Source organism: Alligator mississippiensis, chromosome 4, assembly GCF_030867095.1.
Source record: "Alligator mississippiensis isolate rAllMis1 chromosome 4, rAllMis1, whole genome shotgun sequence".
NCBI lineage: Eukaryota > Metazoa > Chordata > Crocodylia > Alligatoridae > Alligator > Alligator mississippiensis.
The window spans coordinates 163,613,770-163,637,771 of record NC_081827.1 but is presented as its reverse complement, the minus strand read 5'-3'; the positions used below and the strand labels follow the sequence as shown (position 1 = coordinate 163,637,771).

Genomic DNA, 24,002 nt, shown 5'->3' with positions numbered 1-24,002 from the left:
AATGGCTGCCCCGCCTACCCCAGCTCCCTGCTCTTTGGAAAAAAAAGCCCCGGTTCACCGGGTGCTGCCAGGCAGGGAGGCAGTCCCCGCTGCACCACATTGCCCCAAGCTGCATGGGGGGCTTTGCACTAGCCCCCCTCACTCCCCCAGCCCCCCCGCAGGTGTCCTGCCCAGGCCAGCTCTGGCCCTTCAAGAAAAAAAAAAAAAAAGAAAAAACCCCACACTCACCGCTCCTGCTGGCAGGGGGGTGGGGGGTGATCCCCGCTTCCCCCCATTGCCCCACACTATGTGGGGGCCTCTGCATGAGCCCCCAAAGCCCCAAGGCCACCACAGGGCTTTTCTCCATTCTTTTTTTCTTAAAGGGCCAGAGCTGCCCCCAGGTGGGGCACCCATGGGGGGCCTGGGGGAGTGAGGGTGGGGTTGGAGGGCTCATGCACAGACCCACATGCAGTGTGGAGCAGTGGGGGGCAACGGGGATCGCCCTCCCACCTGGCAGCACCCAGTGAGCACTGGGGCTTTTTTTTAAAGTACTGAGCTGGAGCAGGCGGGGGCAGCCATGGGGGAACTGGGGGAGCAGGGGGGTCAGAGGGGCTGACAGCTGACCCACCCCTAGTACTTACAAGCTTGGAGTCTGGCTGCTGCTCCCTGCTGGGACTGCCCAAATCATCAAAGCTCTCTGAATCTTTTCCAAAGATTTGGAGAGCTCTGAATCAATTTAGACCTTTAAATTGGTCCCCTGATTCGATTCTGATTCGGAGATTTGGCCACCAAATTGAGCCAAATCTCCTCTGAATCGAATCACCACCCGAAGCTTCACACAGCCCTATTTTCTTGACCCCTGTTCAGGAACACCCAGACAAAAAACTCATTGAATAGCTCAGCCTTGTCCCCCCTGCCTGTCCCTAATTGCTCCTTCTTGTTCAGTAGGGGTCCTATGCTGCCCTGCGCCTTTCTTTTACTCCCTACATACCTATAAAAATACTTTTTGTTGTCTTTAATTTGTGTTGCCAGCCTCACCTCTGTAGTTGCTTTGGCTTTTCTAACTGCCTCCCTGCAAGTGCGGGCCAAATAGGTATACTCCTCCATGGTATCTTCTCCCTGCTTCCACCACCTATATGCCTTCTTTTTTGCTGCTAGGCTCCCCTGGATTTCCCTGTTTAGCCAAGGAAGTTTTTTGGATCCTTTCCCCCTTTTCCCTCGTACTAGGATAGTCTCCCTCTGCGCCAGACAGTTGGGGGACCAGGAAGGGCTTAGCTACAGTCCTCTTTCAAGTCCTCCCATCTCTTAAAAAACTAGCTGGTTTTTTTAAACCACCCTCCCCCACCATAAAACTCCTGCTCCAGGTGAGGATCAAACTCACAACCTCAGCATAGCTCACCCAAGTACTGTTATACAAGTACTATGTGCTAACCAATTGCACCACTAGAGCAACCTTATCTTGGTTAACATTATATTGGTTAAGTTTATAATGGCAATATAAGCTTAACATTATATTGATGTTTTATAATATTTATCATCATCATCAAGGTCATGCTCTGGCAGGCCTCCTGGAACTGGGATTCACTGGGCTTGTCTATATGTGGCACTTTTAAATTAGATTAGCTTAAAATCGCCATTTTTAAGGTGCATTAAGGGTGCATATCCACACGCATGTGCCCTTAATATGCCTTAAAAGTGGCAATTTTAGGATAATCCCACTTAAATTTGATACCTACTTAAAGCAAGGAGCAAATTTTTAGCTGGCATAGCTAAGTCACATTAGCCCTCATGTAGACATGTGCACTAATGCGACTTAGCTATGCCAGCCTAAATGTAATGCTCCTTAATGAGCATTAGTGCATCTACATGTAAACACGTGCCTAAATTGCCTTAATACGCCTTAATCAAAGGTGCATTAAATTTAGGCGCATGTAACTACACATGTAGACATGCCCACTGTGAAATATTAATTTCCCAGATAAGGCAACAGAAGTGTGTTAATAATGTGCTGCTGGCAGGATAGACTGGGCTCAGTTCACACGGGATCACTATTCTATTTTGTCTACACTAGATGTTACAAGCTTACACCACTGCAGCAAAATGCTTCCAGAATTTCCTTAAATCTTCTGGTTGTCCCAAGGAGATAACCAGATACTAAAGGGGTTTTGTTTTGTTTTGGTTTTTTGGTTTGTTTGTTTTTTGGGGGCGGAGGGGTTAAGTTCAGATTTGTTATATATAAGTACCTCTTTTATTTCAATGGCCACATGTCTCAGCTTTCGTTGGTACTCCCTGGTATGGCTTTGTTCACAAGCAATAAATCCATTAATATAGTTGTTCTACTGGAACTAAATACATGGAAAAATCCTTTGCTCTTTTTCCCATCACCAATGTAAAACAATTTAAGAACCAAAAAAAGAAGATCTGTGAAAGGGAGTCTGTACCGCGAGCAACAAGCTGCCCAGAATTCTCTCCTCCTATGGGAGTGAGTTGAATTAATCTGATATCTTGGGGTCAGTTATCTACTGACTGTTGGGAACCTCAGTAAATCTCTATCCTATACTGACACACCCTCCCTGATCTTGATTGCTACTGCTCTTTCTCTTATGTATAATTCTTCAGGATATTTTTATGATTACCTTAAGCAAAGATTTTTTTTTAAACCTGAGTAACAGTAGCATGTATTCCAGTCTCCTGCATCTCTGCCAAGTTTGCTTCCAGGTAGTTTCTCAAATCACTATCACAATTGTAGCTAAGTGAACCGTGTGAACATTTAACCTATGCTCAGCATTGCCTTTAGTTTCATAGCTAGCTGCATATCAAGGATCAAACAAATCTTATTTAATGCTTCAGCTTCATATTTGAGATCTTTCAACATGTGTTATTTGGTGAAAATGTGTTTCTTGAACCATCTCTTAGCACCCTTTTTGTCTGCAGCTTGCTTGCCTCATTAAATCCATGCCTGCCCTACCCTGTTAATAGTGAAGGTTTGTTTCCATCCAGAGAAGTTGCAAGTAAAAGTCACTGTTTTGTTTTTACCTTTTTGATGTGGGATTTTTATTGCTGTGATCTTAAACAAAGCAGAGCTCTCTCTACTCTGGTGGCAAACCGATTAATAGAGAATACCATGTCATCTCTTCTGCAAATGCATCTTACTACGAGCCCCTTGATTACAATAGAGAAGAGCAGAGAGGAAGCAGTGGCAGTAGCAGGCACGCATGGGGTTCCTGAGCCAGGCTGCTGCGGGGTGGAAGTGAGAGGAGTCGTGTGCCATTAGAAGCAGAACTTTCTTTCCTCCAAAGAGGAACAGTTCCCTACTCCATTATGTGTTGCCAGCTTCTGTCAATGCATTGGGGGTCAGAGGTATGGCATGTCAGTTCTCTCAAGTTTAACCTCAAAATCTACTTCCATTTATTTATTTTCAATTTCTTTTTTAAAAGAATCCACCATACAAGGACTGAGTGTTTGTCAAATGTCTGTATACAATGCCAGCCTTAGAGTTTCTTGCTTGCACATCTTGGCATATCCTGTTATTAATCATTCACCTGCAAATCTCCTCAGGGTTTACCTTTCTCACACATTCACTAAAGATGCCAGCAAATGAAAAAACACTAATGCATTTGTCTCTCAAAAGGCAAGTTTGAACACATTGAAAAACAACCGTTAACACCCGAGGAAGAAACATTATACAATATCACAGTGTCCCAGGTGAGACCTAACCAAACTGTATTGTCTCTTTATCCAGAATGTGTTTCCTCTCTTATTTGTAGAGGATGATGCATATAAATGGTATCCCCACAGAGGGGTAGAACAACCTCTGGGATTTATGCCTAACCTTAGAAAATCTCTCAAGTCACTTTTCTGCTTCTTTAGCAGTAGTCAGATTTTAGTAAACTCCCCAAATAATGGAAAATAAAATAGATTTCCTTTCAGCCCGACTAAAAATTGTGCAGAGAGAAAGGATCAGAGGCAGAATTTGGTGCACCGATGACTGAAAAATGATCCCGTGGATTTTCTTTATGCAAATCCTGTAATCTGTTGTCTACCACGCAAATTCCAGAGGGGATATAATAAAAGTAGAGGCTGTTACTAGGAGCCAGACTTCTTACAAACATTCATTTGTCCTAAAACTCAGGTTTCAACAAGCATGAAAAAGCAAACCCTATTTGGACGGGGCTTCCAGAGCCAAATGAATTAAACCTGTCTCAAGCTGAAGGGAATTTAAGAAATATTCATGTTTCACAGCAAAGTAATGATTCATTTCAGAGGAGCCTTGGAGCTTTTCAAAGAGTACCGGGATTTTTTAACGTGAGACAATTTACTTTAAGGGATCCCTAAATCAGAAAAGTGAGCATTAAGAATATGACCTTCAAGGACAATCCTCTCTGCTGGTCCCCCAGTGCAATTAGCTGCATGTTGATGCATTTCACAGTTTGCTTAATTGCAGCCTATGCACTGCTATGGACACAGACTACAACTTCACTAAGAGGATCTAAGTGAGCATTGGACTCAGGACAGGAATGCAACTTGGAGACAGGAATGCAAATCATATAATATCAGAGACAGCTGCAATATTTCATGTCCATAATTGTTTAAGGATATCCCCTCTCCCACCTCTAAGTTATTTCAGGTGGGGCTGCTCACTCTGCCTATAATTAAGCTTGCCTGATACTTCTGAGTGTAAGACCCTTTTTTTTTTTTTTTTAAAAGCTAAAACACTGCTACAATTAACCATTTAGAATGAAATTTTACATATCAGGCCTCTATCAGGCTGAATTTTGGGGAGGGAAATTCAAGACAAATGGTTCCTTTATTTTTGAGAATGAGGTGAAGAGAAAATACTTTCTGGGGGGGGTTGTGTTAAAAAAGTCTGCACTCTTCCTTTTGCATAGTTTGAGCAGCCCCATGATTTCATACTTGGAGCTTGGAAGCCTTTGGGTTTGGGATGTTTGATTTTTTTTCTGTCCTTGTGAAAATCCACCCACATTTGGCCACATGATAAAGCTTTGAAAAACTGTAGTTTACACGTGCTCTCTAAAAACTGTGACTTGAGCAGCTATGATTTCTGATGATCCCATCCCCACTGAGTGTACCTGAGCTTCCCATGTGCACCATTTCCCAATAACAGCTGAGAGTGCTGCCCTTAGGAGCAAAAATTGTCATAGCCTTTGGAACCTGGATCAGGGAGCCTATATTTTCAATTACAGTCTAACTGGCACCAAGGGAACAGGGAGGAGGAAGGCAGCTGATGTTAATGCAGAGGGAACAGATGCCAAATGAGGGGGCGGGAAAAGAGTAGACTGGCACAAGGGGATAAGTAAGACTGGGATTTTAGCTTGTGGGAGAAAGTGCTTGCAACTAGCTAGGCAAGAAGAGTGGGGTAGAAGAAGAGATTTTTAAGAGTAGGTTAGCCAAATGTCTATTAGAGATAGCTTAGCTACACTTGATCTTATGTTGGGGTGGGGAAATGGGCTAGAAAATCTCTGAAGGTCCTTTCCAGCTCTGTTTTTGATGATTGCTGTGATCTGCTTCTGTTTAGTAGATCATTTCACTTGTTCTACATACTTCTGCCTATCCTAGTCTGGCTTGCTGAAAACTCTAGCATGCAGTATGGCTCTATGCCTGTTTAAAAGGTACAAAGCCTCATACCACTGTGGAATCAAGTTTAAAAAAAAAAAAAAAAAAAAAAAGCTGAATGTAGGTTACAGCTCAAACTTCTTCCTGAAAGCAACTTTGCTGCAGGTATTTAAATTCCTTCTGCATTTGAAATCCTTGTGGACTTTCTAAAATTCTCCCACAACAGAAATGCTGACTGTATGTCTAGCGCAGAGAAAGGCAACAGATAGCAACTTATGTGGTAAGCTGTCTGATGCTGAGTGGTGGAATATATTTGACCTGAGATTGTAAATGTGTAAGAACAAATAAATTAAAACCACTTGAAATACCTCTGGTCCATCACAGTATAAAAAGTGAAGCCAGAGCAATTCCCTTCTCCCAAGACTGCATTCCAGCAGAAAGGTGCTCCCTGCAACCAGCTATTCTACTATAGCTCCCAGCATAGATTCCCAAATAATGGGCTTTTAGAAACAATTACACAATGCATTCACCCTGTCAGCACTATAAAACCAGCTTCAAGAAGTCTGCTTACATGACCCTGAAATTACCTATTCAATGCTCCAGCTGTGAAGGAACATAGCTGTGATGGCTATGTTGCAGCAGTGGGCAAATCTCAGCAGTTCAAGTGCTTATTTGGATTGTGTTCAAAACTGCACTTATCTCAACATGTAATGAAGGCAAGGTTGGGCTGGGCACAGGGAGTGATTTGGTTTTCATGCATGAATTCCAGTATTTGCAACACTTCCTTTCTTTTCTTTATTCTTTGGAATAGTATAATATGTTTTGGAAGTATCTCAGAAGCTACTTTCTGTGTGGTATATTGTGCTCTATGTTTCCTGTCAGAAGCATAGAGTCACAGAGACCTTTTTAATATCTGAGCCAATGGAGAGAAGAGAGTGCTAGTTATAAAATTTACCTGAAATTCTGTGGAAAGGCTTTCACAGGTTCTGATTTTTCCAGACCAGCTCATAAATCTCTAGTTCTATGTCAGGGAACGCTTTACTCAGCATAATCAATACATGCACAGAGAAAACTCTGATAAAAATTTCCTATGCTGATATGCAACAAAGGAGTCAGCAGGGCTGTCGCTTTGGGGGTGGGGGGGCAAATTGGGGTGACTGCCCCAGGCCTCAGGCTTTGGAAATTACTGTTTTAATACTTTGTAGAGGATGTGGTGAGCCAGGTGGTTACTAGAACACGCACCAATAGTAAACTCTTCTGCCTGGGACTGTGCTTCTTGAAAGCACAAATATCTCTCTCTTTACTAATCCTGACACAATGATTCTCTCTTTCCTTCTTAACTGAAACTGAACCAAAGTCTTTTGTGCAAGATTTTCTTATCCATAGCCAGAGCCCAAAGATTCAGGAAAATTTCAAACAGCCATTTTTCTGCCAAAAAAAAGGTTGAGACTAATGGTGTGCTATGCTGGACCAACTGGCAAGGTTATCCAAATCACAGAGGAAAAGAAAGGAATCTGGGTGGCTGCACAAGAGAAGATGGCAGCAAGATCTGTGCAAACTCATGAGAAAGTCACTTAGACAAAGTCTGTTTGGGACCTCATTACACCCCTCAGTAAATCTGGACCTGCATGCACTTAGGGTGGGGAACTAATTTCTTTTCTGTTATTCTGGTATCTTCATTTCTAGTTAGCACATTCTGCACAGGATTCATAGATTGTAAGGGGCCGTGAGTTCTTATGTTCCACAAGCCTGGCCTCTCACCAGCTTTACTTCACCTTTCTGTTACACAGGTGGAAACTCTTACTTCTCAGAATTAAGAAAATCAGACACACCTAATGGTTAAAGCGCAGCATACAGCTTGCTGCCCTTGGAGGCAGCAACAACATAACACAAAGCAACAGTATCAGTACAGTCCCCTCTAGAGGTCTGCATTATAAACACACTCTACATTCATTAAACCATACTTGTAGTGAAACCTCTCCCCTTTTGTAACTGATAGTCTTTGGCTTTCTCTCTTTTTTTTTTTTTTTTTTGACTGCTGACAATATCATGATGTATCTGAATGAGTTAGACGCAAGGTAGAACAGCATGATCTAAATCAAGTACATGCAAGCACAGCACTCCCAGGCTCTGACTTTATTATGGAATGATTTCAAGAGCTTCAGAGACAGTCTTGCCTAAATATCAGGCACTTATCTAATTCTCACCCAGATAAATATCCCCACAGCAATGTGATCTGTGTGTATATTATTTGGTGCCTTGCCTCATCTGAAATCACAATGGTCCTAGGCAAAACATAGCTATTTGATTTAATATCTTTTAATTAAAAATCTGAGGGTTTCCAGAGTTTACATTCGAGTTTTGTGAGTAACACTATTTGCTTCCACTTCTTTAGAGCAAATGGATTTTATTGCAGAAAATTCATGGAATTTTACCCTGGGAAAGGTGGTTGCAAATATACTAACCTGTTGATAAAAGTAGTTAAAGCTGAGCATTTCTCCACATTTACTACTTAAAAATCACTGATGTCACTGACTTTTCCACAACAAAGTGCAGCACCTAAAGACTTGTGCCATTGTGTGAGCGAGGCACAACTTGAGCTGAGATTTTTTAAATATTATAAAAAGTTTTTTGCTTGACTTGTACAAGATGATGTGTGGAAGGGAAGAGATAAGTTTGTTAGAACCAGAGACTAGGCTTGTGCGAGTAGGCAGCTATTTCATCTGGCTTCAGATCCTGCTGTTTTGGATGCCAGTGATCCAATCCAGAGCTCCAGACCGGGTTCCCGGTTCGATCTGGCCAAAGCGGCTCCAAAGCTTCGGAGCCACCTCGGAGATCCGGCCATAGGGTATAATGGGGAATACATGAAATATCAGTAACTTTGTTGCTTTTTGTCTGATTTGGATGAAACTTGCAGGGATTGTAGCCTCTTCTGAGAGCATGAAGTCTGCCAAAGTTCAAGAAGATGGGTGCAGGGGTTTGGGGGGAACTGTACCTCAAATTTTTGAAAGCAAAACTTGTGTCACATAGATTCATAGATTCATAGATGTTAGGGTCGGAAGGGACCTCAATAGATCATCAAGTCCGACCCCCTGCATAAGCAGGAAAGAGTGCTGGGTCTAAATGACCCCAGCTAGATACTCGTCTAACCTCCTTTTGAAGACCCCCAGGGTAGGGGAGAGCACCACCTCCCTTGGGAGCCCGTTCCAGACCTTGGCCACTCGAACTGTGAAGAAGTTCTTCCTAATGTCCAGTCTAAATCTGCTCTCTGCTAGCTTATGGCCATTGTTTCTTGTAACCCCCGGGGGCGCCTTGGTGAATAAATCCTCACCAATTCCCTTCTGTGCCCCCGTGATGAACTTATAGGCAGCCACAAGGTCGCCTCTCAACCTTCTCTTGCGGAGGCTGAAAAGGTCCAGTTTCTCTAGTCTCTCCTCGTAGGGCTTGGTCTGCAGGCCCTTGACCATACGAGTTGCCCTTCTCTGGACCCTCTCCAGGTTATCCGCATCCTTCTTGAAGTGCGGCGCCCAGAATTGCACGCAGTACTCCAACTGCGGTCTGACCAACGCCCTATAGAGGGGAAGTATCACCTCCCTGGACCTATTTGTCATGCATCTGCTGATGCACGATAAAGTGCCATTGGCTTTTCTGATGGCTTCATCACACTGCCGGCTCATGTTCATCTTGGAGTCCACTAGGACTCCAAGATCCCTTTCCACCTCCGTGCCACCCAACAGGTCATTCCCTAGGCTGTAGGTGTGCTGGACATTTTTCCTCCCTAGGTGCAGCACTTTGCATTTCTCCTTGTTGAACTGCATCCTGTTGTTTTCTGCCCTCTTGTCCAGCCTATCCAGGTCTGCCTGCAGCTGTTCCCTGCCCTCCGGCGTGTCCACTTCTCCCCATAGCTTTGTGTCATCTGCAAACTTGGACAGAGTACATTTCACTCCCACGTCCAAGTCGCTGATGAAGACATTAAAGAGTATCGGTCCAAGGACCGAACCCTGCGGGACCCCACTACCCACACCCTTCCAGGTCGAGACCGACCCATCTACCACGACTCTTTGGGTGCGACCCTCTAGCCAATTCGCCACCCACCGGACTGTGCAGTCATCCACATCACAGCCTCTTAATTTGTTCACCAGTATGGGGTGGGATACCGTATCGAAGGCCTTCCTGAAGTCCAGGTATACGACATCCACCCCTCCTCCTGTGTCCAGGCGTTTCGTAACCTGGTCATAGAAAGAGACTAGGTTGGTCAGGCACGATCTGCCCGCCACAAACCCATGCTGGTTTCCCCTCAGCATAATTTGCCCTGCCGGGCTCTCACAAATGTGAGCCTTGATAATTTTTTCAAATACTTTACCAAGGATGGAGGTGAGACTGACCGGCCTATAGTTGCCCGGGTCCTCCTTCCTCCCCTTTTTGAAAATGGGGACCACGTTAGCCCTTTTCCAGTCCTCCGGGACTTGGCCCATGCGCCACGAGCATTTGAATATTCCCGCCAGTGGCTCTGCAATGACGTCGGCCAGTGCCTTCAGCACCCTCGGATGGAGCCCATCCGGGCCTGCCGACTTAAAGGCATCCAGTTCTTCCAAATGACTCTGCACTACCTCAGGATCTACGCATGGAAGTCTGGCGCCATGCTGCTGCCTCTCTACAACCCCAGTGAGAGACTTGTCGTGCCCCTCGCTTAGGAACACTGAGGCAAAGAACTCGTTGTGGAGTTCAGCCTTGTCCCCTCTATCTGTCACCAATTGCTTCTGCCCATTTAGCAGGGGTCCTATTCCTCCCTGGGCCTTCCTTTTACTCCCAATATATCTAAAAAACAATTTCTTGTTGTCCTTTACTTGGGTTGCCATCCTCAGCTCCATGGTAGCTTTGGCCCGCCTAACTGCCTCCCTACAAGCACGAGCAGAGGAGGTATATTCATCTTTAGTGATCTCACCCTTTTTCCACTTTTTATGTGCTCCCCTTTTGGCCCTTAGGCTGCCCTGGATGTGTATGTGTTAAGCCACAGTGGGGTCAACACTCAGGGATGGTAACCCCTGATGAGGCCAGAAAGCCTGCCAAGTTTCAAGGTGATAGGTGCAGGGGTTTGGGGGGAACTTCACCTCAAGCTGTTGACAGGCAAAAGTCATGACATAAATGACCCTGTGTGCGTTAAGGCTCAGTGGGCTGAAAACTGTAGGGGTGGCGGCCCCTGCTGTGTCCACAAAGCCTGCAAAGTTTCAAGGAGATAAGTGCAGGGGATTGGGGGAAATTGCACCTCAAGCTGCGGACAAGCAAACTCATGACATGGCTGACACTGCGTGTGATAAGGCACAGCGGGGCGAAAGCTGCAGGGATGGTATCCCCTGCTACAGCCACAAAGCCTGCCAGCTGTCAAAGAGATAAGTGTGGGGGAGTCTGGGTTCTGGGGCCCTGCACCTCTAGCTTCTGACAGGCAAAACTCATGACACTCAAGGACCAGCTCAATACATAGTACCTAGCTACTACGTAATGAGTTAACGAGCAAGGATTAACACCTGCAAAACCACAGACTAAGGAGAGGAAATAATCAATACAGACAATCAACTGACCCAAGACAGACACAGTCAGTTGTACAAGCACCCATGTCATGAGTTTTGTCTGTCAGCAGCTAGGGGCGCAGGGCCCCAGAACCCTCCTGCACCGATCTCCTTGACAGCTGGCAGGCTTTGTGGCCTCAGCAGGGGCTAGCAGGCCTGCAGCTTTCACCCCACTGCGCCTTAACACACACAGGGTCACCCGTGTCACGAGTTTTGCCTGTCAGCATCCAGAGGTGCAGGGCTCCAGAAGCCAGACTCCCCCTGCACCTATCTCCTTGACAGCTGGCAGGCTTCGTGGCCACAGCAGGGGCCACCACCCCTGCAGTTTTCATCCCACTGCACCATAGCACATGCAGGGTCATCTATGTCACGAGTTTTGCCTGTCAGCAGCTTGAGGTGCAGTTCCCCTCAAACCCTTACACCTATCTTCTTGGAACTTAGCAGGCTTTGTGGCCTCATCAGGGGCCACCATCCCTGCAGTTTTCACCCTCCTGTAGTGTAACATATACACGTGACATGAGTTTTGCTTTCAAGAATTTGCGGTACAGTTCCCCCCAAAACCCTGCACCAAACTTCTTGAAGCTTGTCAGACTTCATGCTCTCGGCAGAGGCTACCACCCAAGCAAGTTTCACGTAAATCAGAGGCAAAACAACAAAGTTACAGATATTTAATTGATTCCCCATTATACCCTATGGCCAGATCTCCGAAGTGGTTCGGAAGCTCCAAACCACTTGGAAAGCCTAACGAAGCCAGCACTTCAATCCAGATATGCTGCTTTGGACACTGAAGCATCTGAAACTTCTCTAGATCTGAAGCATGGTCCAAAGCCTCACACAGCCCTACTGGAGACCAGTAAGCAGATTCTGCAGACGGCTAAGAGCATGTATATCTAGAGAGAGAATTTTGGCAGGTTTGGCGAATGTTTCTTTGTGCCTGAGTAACCAGAAGGAGCAGATAGGGATTTCATTTTCTACTGACTGTTATAAATTATAAATCATGATGTTTTTATTCACATAAAAAATTCACATAAGTAAAGGGATGGATAATCCCTTTACTCCTAGACCTGAACAATGGAATCACAGGGCATGAATTTTCAAACTGTGTTAAGGAATTCCTCCCAGAATAGTTGCGTATTTCTTGTGTTTGCCACTAGAGGATGCCATGTGAACATATTGCTTGGCTGACTATATCAAAGGTGCTTGTGATTTCTAGCAGAATTTAGGAGATTGTTCTGCTGAGTGAAGCCATGAGTACAGAACTACATTAAAACAGAAAGACCAAACATAGAGTATAAGCTGCTTTTCTGTAAAACCTGAGTTCACCCCATCAACCCTTGATATTGCAGCAGCAAAAATGTGTGCAGCTGCATCCTGCCATAAGATCTCTAGCCACGATCATTGAATAGTGTCAGAGCACTGAGGTTAAGTGAACCACGGGGCCAACCATGGGGGTAGTTTATATAAGTAATGCATAACAACATGGTCTGCAAAGGAAGTTTGCCAGTGTGCCCAGCGCTGAGGCTTCTTTTTAGTTAATTTAGGATATCTGAATTATATGGCGCTTCCAAGAAAGATTCTAGAAGCAACAAAGAAAATGTAGTCTAATTTCCTGGGTTTTCAAGTACTTTTGTAGAGCTTTCCTTTTTCCTAGTACTTAAAATGATCATTACCTGTGGTCAGAACAACATTTCATCCCAACTCATAGTATAAGTAAGTAATATAACTAGGTGTAATGTGAATCCCCATCTGAGGGATCCAGGACTGGCCACTGTCAGAGACAAGATAGAAGACCTAAGCTCACACTGGAACATATCTATATGTATGAGAATTCTTTCATGTCTCAAAGGAAATTTTTTTTACACTTGGAAAAGTGGTTGGTTGCTTTTCTACACATTAGCATATGGAATTTTTATCAGAGAGTTTTCTCAACACACCTCTGGATTAGAGTGAGCAAAGCATTCCTTGTTAAAGGGCTGTATACATACTTCCTATTTTCTAAACCAGGGTTTCCCACAGGTTCCTACCTGATTCTCTGAGAGGGAGATCCTGGCACATGCCTACTAGGGGTGTGCGAAACGGGCCATATTCAATTTGGATTTGGATTTGGCCCGAACTGGGGACAATGATTTGTTTCATTGATTCGGATCGCTGTCCCGATTCGATCTGGCCAAATCCAAATCTGAAGATTCAATGCTGATTCATAGAATCAGTGATTCAGACACAGCTTTAGATGCTTTTTCTACATACCTCAAGGTACCAGGCACGGTTCGTGAACACTGCAATGGTAGGGCAGATGGAGCATCCCATGGGAGCATGGCCGGGGGGGAGGGGAAGGGGAGGGCATGTGCTCAGCAGCAAACCCAAAAGTGGACTGGAAGTATTTCTGGTCCACTTCCGGGACCACCACTGAGCACGTAGGGGACCCCCTCTTCCCTGTGTCCCCCTGGCTCAGAGATCAGCCACAGGGGGACCCGGGTGCTCATCCAGACCCAGGAGGCACCAATCACCAATCTGGGGAGCGAGGACAGGGGTCCCCACACACGGTCCCTGCTGTACCTGGAAGTGGACTGGAAGTGTTTCTGGTCTACTTCCAGGTCTGCTGTCAAGTGCACTGGGGACATTCCCTCCCCTCCCCTCCCCCCCACCCCCCCCACACACACATACATTCCCGTAGGACGCTCTATCCGTTCCAGCATCTCAGCATTCACGAGCCACCTGGTACCTTGAAGTATGTACAAAAAACATTTAAAGCTGTGTCTATGTCCAAATCATCGAATCTTTCCAAATCTCTCCAAATCGATTCAGAGGGTTCCACTTCAATTTGGAGAGATTAAAGGGTCTCCTGATTTGATTCAGATTGGGAGATTTGGCTGCCGAATTGAATCAGTGACCTAAGCTTCACACAGCCCTAATGCCTACCTGGATTGTGCCAGGCTGTAGCCCCTCCACTGCCATCTCCAGAACCTCCTGCTGAGGTTTTGGCTATACAACTCCCTGTGCCTTTTTGTTTATGCACTCCTTATCTGCAGCTCCACCAAGTCCCAGAAACTTCTGGTTGACCTTCTCCTGACCCTAGCCAAGCTAGTGATCTATCTGACCAGGAAGGAGGCTCTGGCCAGGAGGACCCCCAGGACTGCAGGACCACTTTCCTGGCCCCTGTCCATTCACATCTCTGGGCAGAGTTTCACTGGGCAGCGTCCATTGCCTCCTTGGACTCATTTGAGAGCCAGTGGGCGCTGTCCAGCGTGCTCTTCTCCGTGTCCCCTCTCTAAGCACTCATTTTTAAGCTATGACCTTCATTCCTGTCCCTGCTTTGTTCTTTTGTTGCCTCAAGTAGCAGTTGGCACATGTCTACTAGCCCTCTCCATTAACAGTGCAGGCTAACTGTTGCTCTATGTCACAAATATGTGTCAAATAGATCTGCTTGCTTTTCTGAAAGGGAGACCCTGGAGTGTGCCAGACTGCAGCCCCTCCCTCCACTGCCTGCTCCAGGATCTCCCACTGAGGTTCTGGCTGGGGCTGCACTCCTACACCTTTTTTTTATGCACTCCCCATCTGCAACCTCACCAAGTCTCCGGACCTCCTGGCCATAACCAAGCTAGCAATATACCTAACCAGGAAGAAGGCTCTTGGCAGGAGGACCCCCAGGCACTGTGGGGCCTCTTTCCTGTCCCTTGTCCATTCACATCTCCAGGCAGTTTCACTGGGCAGTGTCCATTGGCTCCTTGGACTCATTCAAGGGCCAGTGAGTACTGGTGTGCTTTGCTCAGTGTCCCCCCTCGGTGTCCCCCCTCAGTCATTAGTTTTGAAACTATGACCTTCACTCCCATTCCTGTTTTCTCATTTTGTTGTCCCAAGTGATCACTGATGTGCTCTCAGAGGCCCTTCTCATTATATGTCTACAGACAATCCCCACTTAACACTCTTAATTGGTTCCTGAAAAAATGAGCATTAAGTGAAACAAGCATTAAGTGAAACCAAAAGTTTTTGATGACCCAAGATGGCAACTGGAAGCCATAACAAAACTCGCTGAGCGCTAAGTGGAATCAGGTATCAATTTAAAATGAGCATTATAGCAAAACAGAGCTAAGCAAAACAGCGTTAAGCAGAGGTTGCCTGTACTTGTTGGTTGCCCATGTCCCCAAATGGCACATCAAAAGGCCTGCCTGCTTTCCTGCAATACCGAGAGCTCTACTATACAATGTAGGCGTGTGTATGGGTGTGTATAGTTGCGTAAATTTTTTAATGGTAGATATTCTCTGAAAAAATTGACTTTGGTTTGGCCCAAAACTGAATTAGAAAGATTCAGATTTTGATTATAGCAGAATAAAACATTTCTATGTGTTCAGTACCATTCACAAACTCACATGGGGGAGAAATACGGTGTATTTTTAATTATCTAAAATATCTCTCAAACATGCAGTCGATCCAATAAAATATACCACCATAAACAATATCTTTGCCTCTCTCACGTTTCCTGATTATCATGGCTAAGTCATTACTGTAGCACTACTTTTATTTATTGTAGCCCAATGATTAGGCCTCTTACGTGGGATGTAGAAGACCTCATTTAACTCCATTCTTTGCCTTATTGTAGCACAGGAATTTAAATCCAGATTGCCCATGGTTCAAACAAGTATCCTGAGCCCCAAATTATAGAGCAGGGGTAGGCAACGTTTTTTGGACAAAGTGCTGAAAAAACCACAATGTCTACATTGGAAGGTGCTGGAGTGCCGGCATGCCAGAAAAACAACACGAGGGCAGGATGCACTGCATATTAGTATAGATAATAATCATAAATGTTCCCATTTTATGGTAAATACCAGATTTTCTAAAAATTGTAAACCTGGTGACAATAAATAAAACTTCTGATACTACCTTTGATCTTGTGTATTTGTTTTGTGCAGGTTCCCCCACAACAGCCCCCCAGCCCTGCTCGTGCCCCTTGCCTCCCACCAAAAGCCCCTTCCCCCCATCCCTGCCCCCCAGCCCTGCTGGAGGGGCCCTCCAGCTGCCAAGGCTATGGGGCCAGGGACCCAGGTCCACAGCTCCCTGCCCCCAACAGAAGGCAGTAGCTGCTGCAGCAGGACCCGGCTCCCCCACCCACTGCTGCTGCCTGCCGTGTGCTTGGGCAGGTAGTGGGGCCATTCCCAGCAGCAGCATACACTCCCAGGGGTTGGGGGCACCTGCGCCACCCAGATCTGTGTGAGGCTGGCACTGGTGAGCTGAGCAAAATGGCTTCGTGTGCCATGCTCGACATGCGTGCCGGGGGTTGCTGACCCGTGCTATAGAGTTACTTCCACTCACCCTTTTCCTCCACTTGCTCAATGAATCTTAAGTATTTTATAGCTTCAGTAAGAGAGATTGAAAGAAACCCATTCCAGAATATCCCATTGCCAAAGGGTTTAGACACTCTTTGGGGAGATTAGGAGAATTTGGTCAAATCCATACTTTGAATCAAGCAGGGAAAACTAGATCTCCTATGTGCCTAGTGGGCATTTTAAGAGTTGAGCTGTATGCACAAGTGGAGTCCTGCTCCTTGTCTCTCACAAACTGGATTTGTGAGTCTAGGCTTTTTAGGTTTTTTTAAATTCCTGACAACTATTCATTTCTAGCTATGGGACCCAAACTTTTTTTTTCTTATTTGCAAAAAATTGCAGAAAAATTCAGTTTCATCTCAACCTTAAATGATTATTATGTTACACTAAAGCATTGAACTAAAACATCAATGCACAGCCCTTACCATGTATCCTGCAAAACTGATTTTCCCAGGCATTCACTCTTTCCTTATGTTAGATGTCATTTTTACAATCAAACAGCACTATTTTTCTTCTAGTCCAATAATTTTTCCAAGACCTTTTCTGATCATATTAAAACTTTCCTTGGGAGAAAGTTACATTGGTTAAGAAGTATATCCTCAGAATTATCTGTCCTTGCTGACTTTAAAATGTCCAGCTTGTCCAAGGAATCTCCAACCTGTTCTTTCCCTGATCTAGGCTTCCCTGCTGTTAACTGTGCTTGATATCTTATAGCTGAGCTTTTTTGGTGAAGACCGAGGTCTTCATAAAAAATATATAAAACACTTCAACCTTCTTTACAACATCCATTATTAACTCCTCCTCCTTCAGAAGAGATTTTTACTTTCCTCCATTTTTCTCTTACTTCTACTATAGTTATAGAATACTTTTTGCTGCTTTTTATGTCCCTTTCTAGCTGTTTCTAAATTTTTGTGTTGACCTCCTGGATTTTCCCTCTGCATGCCTGTTCTATACTTGTATACTCATCCTTAATGATATGAGCAAGTTTCCGGTTTTTGTGAGATTCCTTTTTAATGTTCTAATTCAGTGCATACATTCAAATTACATACTCTCCAAATCCACAACTTCACATCCCCATCTGTGTTTGAAAACTGGCAAGATTGTTAAATGAAATCAATTGTAAGACACATGTGTTTGTTTGCATCAGAAATAAGTAAAGTTTTATTAGAGAACATACTACCAGTAGAAGGTGGATCACCAACCATGGTTGGATATGAAGAGCATAATGAAATAGAAGAAAACAAGTAATGTAATAGATTTAGAAGGTGGCCCAGTTGGACTTCTCTGATAGGTATATGACAAAGATGTTGCATGTCCATGGGTCTGTTCAACAAGATTCTTAGATCAGCGGGTCCTTGTGGCTCTGCTCTACTTTTAGCATGGTCTTGTCTGTCCTGTGGAAAGACAGAAGAAAATATTATATAACTGGAAAATCAACTCTCTCCTCCAGCATTGAATTGTAAGATGTGTCTGTTGATTTGTATGTTCTCCTTTATTAACACGTGTATTAGCAAGGGATGCGGGAAGAAGTTCAGGTGGTTCCAAGTTTGGAAATATGCCAGAACTTTTTTGAAACATTATGTTTATTCAGCCAGTCCAAGAGGAACTAGGGAAAACTACCTTTAATTTTAGCTACAGGTGTCTTAGGTTTTTGGAAAATGAAAAAAATGCTTCTTTTTATTTATTTATTTAATATTTTATATCTCTAGCTGCTCTATAACTGATCTTTTTTCTCTCTTTCTTTGCTTTCCACACCCTTAATCTTCCCAAACTCTTCAATTTTCATTTAAAGTGTTTTACGGATCAGAGCAAGTGTAAGTCATGGGGGTGGGGTAGGGGGTGTTAGTTACCAGGTCTCTCCCATACTGACCCCTAGCTAATGACACTTGGACTCTTACTGAAGATGTAGCAGCTCACATGTTTTTAGATGCAGATGTCTATTCCTTCTGAATTGGCCACTATGGATCCTATCACAAAAGGCAATATGCCCATATATAGGCTAGATAGCACATCCTAAAATATAAAAACCTGGATTGCTAATAAAATAACACCTCCTCATATAGAGAGTTCTTACCTGTCATCTCACCACCATGGGACTGAGAGTGGGAAGTCGAAGAATAGGAGTGGGAAGAGTAGGACTGCGAGGACCTACCACCTCCTTGAATCCCTCCTTGAGAAGAGCTGTGGAAGAGAGAGGAGTTAGGATGAATGTAACAATAGCTAAATAATTCATGCATGCATAGGAGATGTTGGAGAGCTGGACTTTTCCTGCAGTTTGGAAGTATTAGTTGCATTTCCTGCTTCCTCAGCATTTTAGGCATTTTAGAAATGGAAATAATAACACAGTGCAAGACAGGTTCTTGGCATTGTACCTGTTGAACAGGTGGCAGCAGAGAGTGCAGTACAATGCAGTTTTGTGTGCTGTTCCTCAGCTTTTCCAAAAGGGACAGGGCAAGGTGTAAATCAATGATTTGATGCTTATTTGAACCCCCCTTTCCCAATTCAGCAGATGTAGATTCATTAACATAAGACATGCCCGCCTTCAGTGAAGATGGTGTGCAGAACCCTTTGCACAACTTTCCACCCAGGCACTACCCACTGTTTCCCTAATGACTCTATATCCCCTTTAAACAGTCATTTGGACTGGTCTCTCTTTTTGCCCTGACACCTCTGCAGTGCACGTACGTAATGTCTTGCTGTCCTTCCTGGAGCAGCCCGTGGTACTGTGCAATCTCCTGTTCCAGGCGGGTCTTGATGCCAAGGAGCATCTTGTACTCTTGATTTTGACTCTCCATTTCACAGCGCAGCTGGGCCAGTTCCTCCTCCACACAGTTGATCATGGCCTGGATCTGTTGCAGCTGAGCACCGTAACGAGCCTCTGTTTCTGCCAAGTTGTTTTCCAGAGATGCTTTCTGGGAAGTTAAAAAATAAATGCAGAATGGGTGCACTTGGTCAAATGTGATTCTTTTGCTACTGGAATTTGGGATTTTCTAGTGCAAAGTTGTGAGAGCCCTTTAAGGGAACAGCTTTGCCAAGCTGGGTGCTCTGGTGGTTCAAAAAGAAGGGCAAGGCATAACATTTTTCCCTCCATCTCCATGTGGACATGTCCTAGAGTATGTGAGGATAATAGCTGGGACCACAACATACCATGCTAAGCTGTGTCTGCAGTTCAATTTCCAGACTCTGGAAATCGCGTCTCAGTTCAGTGAGCTGGTGGCTACTTGTTTGCACCTCCTGACCACTTGATGTGACCTGCTGATTCACCTCTTCCATCTGAAACACACAAACACAGAAGAAGACTCTTTAGTTGTGAGGGTCTTTTTTACCTCTAAAGATCATGGAGACTTTCACTGTGCATTGAATATGGTGACTTTAATGAGCATAAATGTCACAAAACTAATAACTCTGTTTTGAAGCTAACCATCAACAGGCTGAGCTAACTGCTGATCAACAATCACTACTTTTACAGCCCTCCTATGCCACCAGTATTTCCCAGTATACACCTGCCCACATCTGCAACACCCTGTGCTCTTATTCCCACACACTATACTACCAGTGAACTCAAATGTTAATACACGTCATCCCTTCTTGCTTAATATAGTGAGCCATATATGAATCTGTTAACATTACTCGATGCTAATGAGTTTTATGATGTGAATCATACTCGCCTTTCACTTGCATGTTACTGCCTCTCTTTTCTTTTCCTTGAAGATGGAGATAATTTATTATATTCATAACTTACCTTGACTTCATACCACTGTTCAACCTCCCTTCGGTTCTTTGCAATGATTTCCTCATATTCCTGTCTCATGTCATTCAGTATCTTTGTCAGATCTTGGCCAGGAGCAGCATTGACCTCCACATTCACATCACCACCAGTCTGGGATTGCAGTAGTCTCATTTCCTTACATGAAAGGTGAGATATATCAAAGTTAGCAAACAAAAGACAGCAACATCCAGCTCTGAATGAAGCTTTTTCATATGTGGCCCATCTCTGGAGCAGGGTCCAATCTGAACTCCACAATGAGTAATGATGAGTTAGCAGCACACTGTTGTTCAGTTATAGCTAAAGAAGGGAAACTGAAGGAACCCCTGAGTGTTTCTCCAGAGAAAGTGTGGGACAATTTCACCATTTCTACCCACTTGGGTGTTCAAGTCTTGAACTAATGTGAATCTCATGCTGGGGTATTCAACTGAGCAAATTAATTAAATAGTTACAGTGAACTCTTTTTCTTAACTGGTAGGACTGCAAAGGTCAGGAACTTGACGTTCCAATACTAAACAGAGCATGGCAGCAAAGAACCATTTCACCAGGATGGCTCTTTAAATGTAGCTTTCTTTCAGTTGTATTGCTTTAATGGGTCCTGGATCTTACCTCCTCATGGTTCTTCTTGAGGGTGAGCAGCTCATCCTTCAGGGTCTCAACCTCTAATTCTAGAGTAGACCTTACACGCACAAGTTCATCCAGGAAATTGCGTAAGCCATTGATGTCTGCCTCCACACCCTGGCGGATGGCCAGTTCATTCTCATACCTGAATCACAGCAAAAAGGACAAAAACATCAGTGTATGAGCCAGTGACAGAGTACTCCTTGCCTTAGCCAGTTTGTCTATGAATGAGTCTATGCAGACCTATCTGCCACTGCATGCTGCACAGACCATCAGTCAAGTGGCCAAAAAATGTAATGTCTTTCCATGTAATGCCCATTCCCTAATAACAGATCTTACTGAGATGTCCCCCATCAGTCTCTCCATGTTTTGATGTAGTTTGATGTTAAATTTATAAGCAAAATATGGACGTGACGACAGACAGGGGAGATAGTGGGCCAGTACCAACTCAGTAGAGATATTTGTTTGGTATTTTGTTCAGTATGAACTGAATTTGTCATTACCAGAGAGAGATCATTAAGGAATACTTAAAAATCTTTTGTAATACAACTACTCTCATAATATTCCTTTGTTAAGCACTCCTGTCCTATTATCCTCCCTTAGATGACTACTTTGATTGCTCAATTTATGAGTAAGATGTGAAAGAAGCACATTTCTCTGTCACGGAGGGAAGTACTCACTTCATTCGGAAGTCATCGGCAATCATCTTGCTGTTATCAATGTCCAGAATCAATTTGTTGTTGTCCACAGTTGCAGAAATGATCTGGAAAAGAGGAGGTTACAGAGGTGACTTTCCACTATGAGAGCTCTGCATGGTCAAGAAGTTGTCCAAATGTATAGGGGACACAAACATACAGAAAATCTGCTCTTGAAATTTCTTTTCCCAGTGGTGATGTGATAAGAGTATCTGAGACAGCTCAGGAAGAGAGCGTTCTGAGCAATCCCTGGTCACCCCAATATAACTGCAATACTGCTCATACAGGAAAACAGTTGGCATTTTCTTTTTGGCTTCAGTTAGTAGGAACAATGTTGGGCCTAGTCAGCATCCGTATTGTTTTACAGTTTTTGCTAGCTTAAAGAAACAAAGTGTATTTGTAAGACAGTCCTCCTTGCACAGTGATGGTTCAGATTTACAGACTGCGGAAACCCCAGTTTAGAACTATGATAGTTACCACAAAGAGATCTCAGAGTCCATATAGGATTAATTTAATTGTGTTAAGTATTGTTTTCTTTCCTTGTCCACACGTCGTAAAACATCCTGGTAACAAGTTCCTTTATCAGGAATACTTCATGAAAGATTATACTAGAAAATATTTCTGGATCGTGCTTAAGCTTGACGGAGAGGCCACAAGATTCATGAGATTTGCGCACCCAGGCCGCATCTGCATGAGTGGCAGACTGCGCAGTTGCTACTGCACAGTCATTTAGTACTTGCTTGACCAAGTAGCAAATGACTGCACTGTAACTGCTGCTACTGCACAGCACCATCCCTGCATGTTTTTTTAGACGCTAGTGTGCAGTAGCGTCACCATCACGGCACCTTAGCAGCAAGCTACAGTGCAGAAGCTCATTGCATCCCCAAAGTAGACAAAATGGGGGGTAGTCATGCCTGATATCACAGAGAAGACAGGATCAAATCTAAAAAATAACATCCTTTGTAAGAGGACAGATGATCTTTACGTGATCTGCCATCAATACTTGTAAAACCAAAGAAATTTCACAGCAAAACCCATCTCGGGTGTGATTTTGCCCCTTAATCTGTGGGGCTAAGAGGGAATGAAGAAAGGAAGTCACTGGGAGCTGAGTACACATCCCTGACTCAGAACCACCTGCCCTCAGCAGAACTTAGGGCTTCACAGGTCCCTCAGTTATTTATCCTGGGGTGGCACTAGTCAGAGCCCAGCTCTATCTTTTTCCACCACAATGTGTCCTCAGAAGAACCCTTATAAATCTGTATTTTCCTGTGGGGTATGATGGAGGGTACCTGGGGAAAAGCAGCAGCACAGCTGCCTCTGCAGATTTCTGCCATCAAAAGGAAAATTCATCGCTATCCAGCTTTAGTGCTGTGCAGCACATTTTAGGAGACTGGACATTCATTTTTTTTCTCTATTTCTACTACATCAAGGTTTCAAAAGGAAATCCCACCAAATGAGAGATCATGCCAATGGATAGTAAAAAACACATTCTCACCTGATTCTGGAGTTGCTCAATTGTCTGGTAATATGGACTGTAGTCTTTGGAGATGCTGGGTCCTTGCTTCCTATACCACTCCCTGATTCTTTCCTCTAGGTCAGCATTTTCTTCCTCTAGCCTGCGTACTTTGTCCAGGTAGGTAGCCAGGCGGTCATTAAGGTTCTGCATGGTTGTCTTTTCATTGCCAGTCAGCAGGGCCCCATCCCCACCCCCAAAGCCACCTCCAAAGCCACCTCCAAAGCCACCACTCAAGCCACCTCCATACCCACCACAAAAGGCACTACCCTGTCCACCGCCAATGCTACCACCACTTACTCCTCCTCCATACACAATGCTGCATGCTCCCCCACCATAGCTTCCACCACCCAGTCTTCCACCACCATAAGTACTGCCACCTGCTACAGAGGAGGTATATTTTTTAGTAGAAATAGAGGAGCTCCCACCACCACAGCTACCAAAACCACCACCTCCACCACTTCTGTAAGAGCAGCTAGAGGTTTTTTTGATGCTACAACTCATAGTGAGAGAGAGGAAATATCTGACCCCAAAGCTTTATGTGCAGGCTGGTAGGGAAGCTGACTACAAACTGTGCCTTTGGTGCTCTCTATTTATACGTTCTTCTCTGGGTGTCAGTGGTTGGTCTAGCGTCTCATTAATTTTTTGCCAGCTTTATGATTTATGCCCAGAAATATGTGCTGAAGAGAATTTTTTTTGGTCCTTTGGACAATATTGCATAAGCCCATTGTATGTGTCTGTGCTGATTCAGATGCAAAATGGACAGTCATCTCAGGTGGGTGGTGCTATGTTAGATTTTGGGTGAGATAATGGATGGCCTTGTTAACCTATGATTGAGACTCATTGCATCACTACTTCTTATGTCATGGCAAGAAGAGGAAACCAAGATCCTATACCCAGTTATTCTCATTCCTTCAGTCTCGTGTATGGAGAAAATGACGTAATTCAACTTCTATCTCTACCTTATGG

General features: G+C 44.4%; 1 protein-coding gene and 1 non-coding gene across 2 annotated transcripts; both read right to left on the bottom strand.

Annotated features, from left to right (window-relative positions):
- Positions 1–1,335: 1,335 nt before the first annotated feature.
- On the bottom strand, positions 1,336–1,429 carry TRNAT-UGU (transfer RNA threonine (anticodon UGU)). The gene is made up of 2 exons: positions 1,392–1,429; positions 1,336–1,371 (listed from the first exon to the last, which is right to left on the bottom strand). It is a non-coding gene; the product is annotated as a tRNA-Thr (tRNA).
- A 16,142-nt stretch (positions 1,430–17,571) lies between these two features.
- LOC102567035 (keratin, type I cytoskeletal 19) lies at positions 17,572–23,588 on the bottom strand. The gene is made up of 8 exons (XM_006276665.4): positions 23,016–23,588; positions 21,506–21,588; positions 20,814–20,970; positions 20,181–20,342; positions 19,586–19,711; positions 19,124–19,350; positions 18,513–18,619; positions 17,572–17,832 (listed from the first exon to the last, which is right to left on the bottom strand). The coding sequence occupies exons 1-8, from the start codon at positions 23,535–23,537 to the stop codon at positions 17,813–17,815; spliced, it is 1,404 nt and encodes a 467-aa protein (XP_006276727.1). The 5' UTR covers positions 23,538–23,588; the 3' UTR covers positions 17,572–17,812.
- Positions 23,589–24,002: the final 414 nt, after the last annotated feature.